The sequence below is a fragment of the Zeus faber genome, assembly GCF_960531495.2.
Source record: "Zeus faber genome assembly, chromosome: 21".
Lineage (NCBI taxonomy): Eukaryota > Metazoa > Chordata > Actinopteri > Zeiformes > Zeidae > Zeus > Zeus faber.
Window position 1 is genome coordinate 2,366,217 of NC_137208.1, and position 10,000 is coordinate 2,376,216.

At 49.7% G+C, this 10,000-nt stretch overlaps 1 protein-coding gene across 1 annotated transcript in view; it reads right to left on the bottom strand.

Moving 5' to 3' along the window:
• Positions 1 to 10,000, bottom strand: part of nav3 (neuron navigator 3) — a gene marked incomplete at its 5' end in the record, with an annotated part of 104,148 nt that overhangs the window by 19,450 nt on the left and 74,698 nt on the right. The window contains 8 exons of the mRNA XM_080022309.1: positions 1 to 16; positions 1,134 to 1,154; positions 2,787 to 2,839; positions 3,624 to 3,824; positions 3,978 to 4,120; positions 5,893 to 5,934; positions 7,202 to 7,624; positions 8,996 to 9,662. The exon at positions 1 to 16 is cut by the window's left edge and continues 8 nt beyond it. Coding sequence (XP_079878435.1) covers positions 1 to 16; positions 1,134 to 1,154; positions 2,787 to 2,839; positions 3,624 to 3,824; positions 3,978 to 4,120; positions 5,893 to 5,934; positions 7,202 to 7,624; positions 8,996 to 9,662 — 1,566 coding nt within the window. The remainder of the gene's footprint in view (positions 17 to 1,133; positions 1,155 to 2,786; positions 2,840 to 3,623; positions 3,825 to 3,977; positions 4,121 to 5,892; positions 5,935 to 7,201; positions 7,625 to 8,995; positions 9,663 to 10,000) is intronic.

Sequence of the window (10,000 nt, forward strand, 5' to 3'; positions counted from 1 at the left end):
GAGCCTTCTCCTCTGTCTGCAGTGGAGAAAACAGACTGTTAGAAAAAGAACCAAAACAGGGTAAACCAGGTAAAACCAGGTAGAAACAGGTAAAACCAGGAACAGGTAAAACCAGGTAGAAGCAGGTAGAAGCAGGTAAAACTAGGAAGAAACAGGTAGAAGAAGGTAAAACCAGGTAGAAGCAGGTAGAAGCAGGTAGAAGCAGGTAGAAACAGGTAAAAGCAGGTAGAAGCAGGTAAAAGCAGGTAGAAACAGGTAAAAGCAGGTAGAAACAGGTAAAAGCAGGTAGAAGCAGGTAAAAGCAGGTAGAAACAGGTAAAAGCAGGTAGAAGTAGGTAAAAGCAGGTAGAAACAGGTAAAAGCAGGTAGAAGCAAAAAAAATAAATAAATAAAAAAAAAATGAAAAAAAAATAAAATAAAAGAAGCAGGTAAAACCAGGTAAAAGCAGGTAGAAACTGTTAGAAGCAGGTAAAACCAGGTTGAAGTAGGTAGAAGCAGGTAAAACCAGGTAGAAGTAGGTAAAAGCAGGTAGAAACTGTTAGAAGCAGGTAAAACCAGGTAGAAGCAGGTATATTGGTAAAATAAACCAAACTAAAATAAGTTCCAGCTACAGGAAGTTCCTGATGGACCACAGGAAGTTCCTGTTAGACCACGGGAAGCTCTTGCACAGGAAGCTCCTCGCGGAGCCCCCGAACCTCCCCCTACTGTATGTCGGAGGATTGAGCCAAGGAATCGAACCGGCAACCTTCAGCTTACTAGACGACCGGCTCTACCTCCCGATCTACTGCCCCCTGCGCACAAAGACTGTGCAGCGAAGTAAAGCAAAGAGTCAAAATGGATGACACATTAAAATGGCTAGCGGCTAGCAGCTGGTGGCTAGCGGCTGGCGGCTGGCGGCTAGGGGCTAGCGGCTGGCGGCTAGCGGCTGGCGGCTAGCGGCTGGCGGCTAGGGGCTAGCGGCTGGCGGCTAGGGATAGCGGCTGGCGGCTAGCGGCTAGCGGCTGGCGGCTAGCGGCTGGCGGCTAGGGGCCAGCGGCTGGCGGCTAGCGGCGATGGAGGCCTGGCGTGCAGGAGAGATACTTGTCTGAGTGGTGAGCCCATGGCGGATGGGGAAGGGGGTGGGGGGGGTTTACCTTCTCCAGGTAGTACAGAACCTGGAGGTGAGAGAATGGAGGGATTCAGGCATGGAAACAAGTCCTCCGCCCGGGAGAAACACCAGGTCTCATCCACCAAATCCGTGCAGGCGCCCGCCCCGGGGATCGTGCGTCCAGGGGATCCAGAAACCGGGAAAACCTACTCGTCCCCCTTCGTGACCACACGTCTCGCTCTCTTTTTTCTTTCTGGCGACGCGAGACTCGCACGCCACTCGGCGGCGGCGGCGAACAAGTCTTGGAAACGGCGCTGGAGTCGGGAGTCGCTCCGGCGAAAGAGTCTCGGCAGCTGCGTCTCGTCAGCTGCGGCGACTCACGGGCTTCCATCCCGAAACGAGAAACACCCCAGGGGTCCCGAGCCGCTCCCCCAGCGGCAGGCGAGGCGGACCCCTGAGAAGTCCGGTCGGAACAAAGCTTTTCACCGAGTCGCTCGTGAGGAGTGGAATTTTTAAAAAGGGTCAAGCTCTTCACCGCGACTCTTTGAAGCGTCGCTCCCCGGCGACTCCCGCGGCAAAAGGAGTCGTTGCGTTGGTCCTGCGGAACCGCCCACGACGGGAGGAAGAGTCGCCCCGGCTCTCACACAAACACGACTTCTGAAAAATCACCGCTGTCCTTCTCGTCTCGTGAATCGAGGTTCGAGTCCGGGTTCGGTCTGCGCGTCTGGCTGCAGCTGCTACTCGGTTACTACTGCACGACGCGAAAAGGTGTACTCCTTTTGCCGGACTGACTCCAGACCACCCAGTCGTTTGGAAAGATTTGTTCGCCGTGAACGGATCGTTTGTGCGTCACGCGTCGCTGGTTTCCGTGCTCTGATCAGCTGCCTCCACATGGGGTTCCACTCTAAATCCCGAAGTGGATTTAGAATTTTTTTCTGAACCCGGAGTCGGCACCGCTTTCGTATATTTGAGCGGACAATTCCAGATCAGAAAAATGAAATTCGAAAAATTTGAAAGTTCTGTTTTGAAAGTTTGCGGTGTTATCGCATTGGCAAGTTAAATTAAATAGAATTGATTAAATATATATATATATATATATATATATATATATATATATATATATATATATATATATTTATATATTATCGAACATGTGAAGAAAAACAAAGTTAAAATTGTGTGTCCACTTATGTGCAAAATGTCTGAATATTTCTAAACAAATGAAACAGGGTTTTGTTTTTGTTTTAAAAAATTCTAAATTCTGCAACGCGTCTTGATAGATGAGACCAGGGGGCGTGAACCTTTGTGTTGGCCAATCAGAGATCATCATCGACGGATCTGAGTCCAATCACTTTCGACTTTTTCTTCCTTTTTGTTTGATTGTTTTACCAATTGACAGTTTGGATGCCCCGCCCCCGTTATGATTTCAACAAAATAATTTTTCAAAAACTGACGAGTTCAAATGAAAAAAAGAAGCTAAAGCCAAAGATGAAGGGATGATGAGATGGCGAACAGAAAAGTACAGAATGTCATTAAAACCAGGGTAAGCAAGGAGCAGCGTCCATCCCTCTAACCCTCCATCCATCCCTCTAACCCTCCATCCATCCCTCTAACCCTCCATCCATCCCTCTAACCCTCCATCCATCCCTCTAACCCTCCATCCATGCCTCTATCCATCCACCATGTTGGCAGTCCTTACCGCAGAGTAGAGGGAGGACGTACTGGACACCAGGGAGAGGGAGGAGCCATGAACTGAGAGAGAGGGAGATAATAGATATGTTTAATTGAATATCTATTACATATATTTATTAAATATATCTATTGCATATATATCTATTACATATATTTATTAAATATATCTATTACATATATTTATGACATATATCTATTACATATATATCTATTAAATATATATCTATCACATATATGTATTACATATAGCTATTACATATGTTTATTACATATATCTATTACATATATTTATTACATATATATCTATTACATATATATCTATTACATATATTTATTACATATATATCTATTAAATATATATCTATCACATATATGTATTACATATAGCTATTACATATGTTTATTACATATATCTATTACATATATTTATTACATATATATCTATTACATATATATCTATTACATATATCTATTAAATATATATCTATCACATATATGTATTACATATAGCTATTACATATGTTTATTACATATATCTATTACATATATTTATTACATATATATCTATTACATATATATCTATCACATATATTTATTACATTATTTTAAATATATTAATTACATATATCTATCAGATATATTTATTACATATATCTATATTTATCTATTGTAAAGTGCTTGAATTTGGAACTGTTTTTGCAGTAAAAATCGCAGGTTTGCCGCCTTCAGTCTGGATTTGCAGAATAAGCATTTTTAATTATTATCATTAAATGACGTCATTTTAATAATAAAATGTGATTCATTGTTATCAAACCAGTGACTGATCACATCTCACAGGACTCACCTTCGTCAGTGCTGTCCCTGAAGGAGCCCGAGCGGCTGATGTTGCGGGGCCGCTCCTCCAGGGACGTGGCGCTGCCCCCTAGTGGCCCCGCCTCGCCGTCGCCGTACAGCTGGAAGGAGTCCTGCGCCGGGATGCTGCTGGAGCGGCTCAGGCTGGAGCCGGCCTCCAGGGGCCGGTACTGGGAGCACTGGGTGGGACTCACTGGGGAGGGACACGCATGGATCGACTCCACCCCAATGTTGTACCGTTTGTCGCAAATAAACATTTTTAGTCGACTTATCGACGCTGAACTAAATTTAAATAAAGTATATTCAACTCAACTGAACTAACGTGCGTTCAACTGTAGCTACGTACGCAGGTTGGAGTAGTGGTACTTCCCGGCGCTGGCCCCAGGGGGCGACAGCGAGCCGCCCGAGTCCTGGAGCCCCCCGGTGGAGTGGGAGCGCAGCCACTCACTGCTGTCCTCACTGGACGCCTGCTGCGAGCAGGGCGGGTGCCTGGGGGCAGGTGGGAAACACAGTCAGTACACAGTCAGTAAACTCACAGTCAATACATGGTCAGTAAATACACTGTAAATACAGTCAGTAAATACACAGTCAGTACACAGTCAGTAAATACACAGATAGTAAATACACAGTCAGTAAATACACAGACAGTAAATACACAGTAAGTACACAGTCAGTAAATGTACACAGTCAGTTAAAACAGTTGGATATTCGATGTGTCAAATGTTAAAAACTGGATTATACTGGACTTGTTATGATCCAATGGTTGTGTTCAGTGACATGTGCGTGCACGTGCATGAGCAAAGGCTTGCAAGCAAACACACACACACACACACACACAGTCACACACACACACACACACACACACACACACACACACACACACACACACACACACACAGTCACACACACACACACACACACACACACACACTCACACACACACACACACACACACACACACACACACACACACTCACACACACACACACACACAAACACACACACACACACACTCACACACACACACACACACACACTCACACACACACACAAACACACACACACACACTCACACACACACACACTCACACACACACTCACACACACACGCACACACACGCACACACACTCACACACACACACACACACACACACACACACACTCACACACACACACAAACACACACACACACACTCACACACACACACACACACACACACACACACACACACACACACACACACACACACACACTCACACACACACACACAAACACAAACACACACACACACGTCCATCTCCCCTCCCCTGCCTCAGCAGGAAGCCCTTATCGTCCTCAGAAAGCAGCTTCTCTCCTAATCCTCCACGGAACATAATTGAGTTTAAATTTGTCCGTTTTCATTCATCTCATCTGGCCCGGCTTCCATCCCATAATAACCCTCGTTATTTCAGAGTTGAGGCGGCGCTTTCCGGCTGCGAGCGGGCGGACGAGTCCAGCGTCGGAGAAGCCAACGTGACGTGGTGAATCGTTTACCGTCGGATTATTATTATTTAAAACCGCTTCGTCTCGATTTCTCCAAAAACATCACGTTCCAAACCCAAACATCCCATAACAACCGCAACAAGGGCTGAAGCCGCTTCCAAAACCAACACCGTAAAACTACCGCCTAGCGCTTCCGTCGGCCATCTTGTTTGACCGGAGGAGACGTTTGTCTGCTGTGACCGAGACGGTAAAGTTGGGCTCGTTCTGGATCGGACGGAGGCGTCGGAGCAGGACATGAGGGCGGAGTCAGTCGTTCACCACAGACAGACTGTCAGACAGACAGACAGAGAGACAGATAGACGGAGAGCGAGACAGACCGACAGAGCGCTAGACAGACAGATGGACAGACCGACAGGGAGCGGGACAGACAGACAGACAGACGCAGACAGACAGACAGACACAGACACAGACAGACAGACAGACAGACAGACAGACAGACAGATAGATAGATAGATAGATAGATAGATAGATAGATAGATAGATAGATAGATAGATAGATAGATAGATAGATAGATAGATAGATAGATAGACAGACACAGGCAGACAGACGGACAGACGGACAGACAGACAGACAGACAGACAGACAGACAGACAGACAGACAGACAGACAGACAGACAGACAGACAGACAGACAGACAAACAGAATCAAGATGCTGATTTTCTTTGCATGACAACCAACAGGGGAAGTGGTCAGAAGGAGGAAGCAGTGGTCAGTACCTCAGTCCCTTTTTGGGCAGCGTGTTCCTGTCCAGAGGCATGCTGGGAAAACACAACATGAGTGGGTTAGAGGCAGGACCCAGTCGTTCACCTTGTTTCCAGGTCCCATGTGTCCTGGAAAGGCTGTTTGGCCACGCCCCCATCATCCTGATGTCATCACACCTCCAACGCCAATGGAGGAAGAGGCACGAGGACATCATGATTGTGGGCGTGGCCAGCAGGGTAAACCAGTTAACAGTTGCTCAGTGGAGGGGTAGAGCGGGTTCGTCTAGTAATGGGAAGGCTGCCGGTTTGATCCCGACTCCTCCTGGCAGCGTGCTGAAGTGTCCTTGAGCAAGACACTTCACCCGCTACAGTAACTGCTGCTGTTAAGCCTCGTACGGCGTCATCCATCGGTGCGTCAATAGGGGGTAAGTCGCTTTGGACAAAAGAGCCTTATACATGACAGAATGTTGTGTTTTTTAATGGAAATATTGACGTTATTGATGAAACCTCATTCGATTAGTGAACGCCAATAACACCAATAACACCAATAACACCAATAACGCTGCGGTGGCGGCGGCGCGACTGGTGTTCAACCAGCCAAAGAGGGCACATGTCACTCCGCTGCTCATCGAGCTCCACTGGTTACCTGTAGCCGCTTGGTTACCTGTAGCCGCTTGGTTACCTGTAGCCGCTTGGTTACCTGTAGCCGCTTGGTTACCTGTAGCCGCTCGCATCAAGTCAAGTCTCTGATGCTGGCCTACAGAGTGATTGCTGGGAACGCTCCACCTACTTAAATGCTCTTGTAAGAGCACATGTTGCCCCCCGGATGCTGCGCTCGTCAAATGAGCGTGGCCTGGCTCTGCCGGCCGTACAGCCACAGCAATCCAGGCTATTCTCATTTGTAGTTCCACGTTGGTGGAACGAGCTGCCAAAAATGACCAGAGCGGGGACCTCCCTCTCTGTCTTTAAGAAGCACCTGAAGACCCAGCTCTTCAGTGAGTACCTCCTGTCCTAACCTACAATTACTTAGCACCACCTTGCAGTATTTATTGTTACACGAATGTTGTTGATACACTAATCTCTGTCGCAATGTAGCTGAATGTTATTCTCCCTTGTAAGTCGCTTTGGATAAAAGCGTCTGATAAATGACTAAATGTAAATGTAAATAATACCAACCCCAATGCCAATAGCAATGAGATTCATTTTGATATGATGCTGACAAAATGGGGAAGGGGTGGTGTTTAGGGGGACACGGGTCCCGGAAAGGTGTCTCTGCAGAGCCCCAAGGGAGCCCCAGATGATGTGTGATGGGTGAGATACTCACCCCTCAGACAGGGTGGACTTGATGCTGCCGGTGCGGGTCACTTTGGGGCCCTGGTGGCCCAGCGGCAGGTCGATGGACTCGGAGCTGGTGTGCAGGCTGGTCATGCTCTGGCAGCTCAGCGTGTCCTTGCTGCCGGCCGAGGAAGTGCAGGAGGCGGGCCAAGGCCGGGCATTGGAGGGCAGCGAGAGGCCTGAGGCCGGGCTGGAGGCCGGCGAGTCGGCGGAACCCGGGTCCGGCGTCTTGCCGTAGAGGGGACTGCTGCCGCCGCTGTGGCTGCCCAGGCTGCCGGTGCCCGAGGAGGGCGAGTCCAGACTGGACTGGCGGACCAGCGGGCCGTGCGGGCTGCCCAGCAGGGGGGGACACTTGCCGGCGTCAGGCGTGCTGGGCGAGCTGGCCTTGCTGCTCACCTTGGTCCCAAACAATCTGGGGGGTGGAGACGGAGGTTGAGATGGGGTTACACTGTGTGTTGTTGCAGTCAGACAAGGACATTTAACTGGCGTTTAAAAGCTGAAACATAAATATCTATTTTTGAGCTATTTATCTTTTTTCTAACGCAGCATTTATATCACGTACAGGAAGTGATGTCAACCTCATTACGTCTCACAAACAGAACTAGCAAACTCTCCAACACCAACACTTGGAGGTGGAGGCAGCTCCCTGTGACAAGAGGCGACGGAGCTGGAACCACGACCGACTTGGGTCCGCGGTGGTGGCGCAAATATCACGGTAAAACCAGCTCCACTGGGGCGGTGTATTTATCTCGGTAACATCTGAGCAGCCCAAGGCAGAGAAACGCGCAGACATTCAGCTCATCCAAACATCTGCTCCTCCAGATTTACCCGTTTCCAGCCCTGCAACGTCGAGCTACCCAACCTGTCAGATTCGCTCATCGGGGCCCCGCCCCTCGCACCGCTAACACCACCTGCTCCTGTCAGCCTCGACAGAGAGAGGGAGGAGGAGGTAGAGAGAGGAGTGGATGAACCCTGTTGAACGTGTGCAAGTAATGACTGGAGGGATCGGGGGGGGAACTCTCGTTACACAGACTGAATCCGTCAGAAAAGCTGAAGGAGTCTTTTTACGGAGTCGCTCGTAAAGAGCCGAATCTCCAGAAAGAGCGAACTTTTCATCACGACTGTGGATCTGAACAGGGGGTGGGGGGTGAAGACATGTGTCTTCCTCAGGCTCCAATCACCGTGCGATGGAACGGCAAACTTACTAACTTAGCCAATCCTTTCTTCTTTTCCGGCGCTGAAATAGCGATTCGTCACGGAGCCCGACATCCACCTGCACTCCACCCGTCGCACTCCTCACACGAGGAATGGGAGGAGCGATGGAGCGGTCTAAAATCTTCTAAAGTTCTACACCGCTTCCATCACGCCGACCTGCCTGAACCATCCAGCTCCGCCTCCACCTCCACCTCCACCCTGGGAATACGGACACACTACGTCCTAAAAACCCCACCACATTGGAGAACAATTACAACTAGCTTGAAAGAAGCGGCTCGAGGGGACAAGGAAGTTGTCCACCCATGCACTGATTGTTCTTGCTAATGCTAACCTCCACGGTTGACTCATAATCCTGTAGTGCAATTTTTACCTTCTGAACCCGGATTGATTGATTGAGTATAGACGCCTTGGACTTGCGATCCAGTTTATTCACGAAAACACTGAATGGAACGAAACAATGTTCTTCTGCTTAAATGTCGTATCAGTAAGATTTGCCGCGGCCATTTGTTCCAGTCAGCAAATCCTACTGAATGGACCTTTAATAGGAAGATGGCAAATGGTATCTGACCTGCGGAAGGTGGGTGAGGCGATGTCGGGGTACTTGGAACCGGGCTGCCTGAGGCCGGTCTGGCCCGCCGCCCCCGATGATGTGGGGCTTGATTTGGGCGACGTGGAGGGTCCTGCCGCTGCGTCCTGGTCCGAGATGCTCCCCTTCTCCTTGTCCGTCTGGTTGACGGTGACAGGGCTGGAGCGCTCCGACCCCGCCTTCCATTTGGCTCCTCCCCCCGGCAGAGCTGACGCCCCCGGCACCCCTGTCGACTTGGCACCGCCGGAGGACTTGGCAGGCCTGGGGAGGGAGCGGTACTGCAGCTGCACCTTGGAGCCGGCACAGCCCAGCAGGACACCGTCGTCCTGGGGCTGCGACCCATCAAGGCTGGTCTTGCGGACGCCGCTTGCCCCACCTTTGCCCAGGGCGGCCGAGGACTTGGGCACTTTCCCCAGGGTGGCGGAGCCGCTGGCCAGGGTCATCCCGCTGGTAGTAATGATGGTCCCCGTGCCGGGAATCTTCTTGTACCCGAAGGACCCCGCGGCGGGGGCGCGCCCGATGCCTGATGGGGGTTTCTTGCCTTCGTCGCCGCTGCTCTTCCCGGCGTCGGATGGCGAGCGCTGGATGGTGGCTGCATTCTTGGACGCCGTCTTGCCTTTCTCTGACGCTTTAGTGTCGTCAGTTTTACCTGTTGGGGAGGAAATAAAAAGGGTTAACCTCTAGAACCTTCCGCAGGATGGAGGCGCCACCCAGCTGGCACCGTCTGCTGCACTACAGAACAGGTGGAGTTAGAAGAGCATTCCTCACAGCTCAGCAAAACTGGAAAAGTCTCCTTGACCTCAGAAGACACAACAAGCTGCTGAATCATTGAGGAACTGCACCGTAGCTGCAAAGCCGCAGACAATACTCATCGATACGGTCTTTGAACTTTAAAACCAATTATTTGTTTTGGAAGAAGCAACAGAGGCTCCTTAGTAAATTCTTTCACTAAACTCTTTCATTTGATGGAAAAGGAGCAGAGTTGAA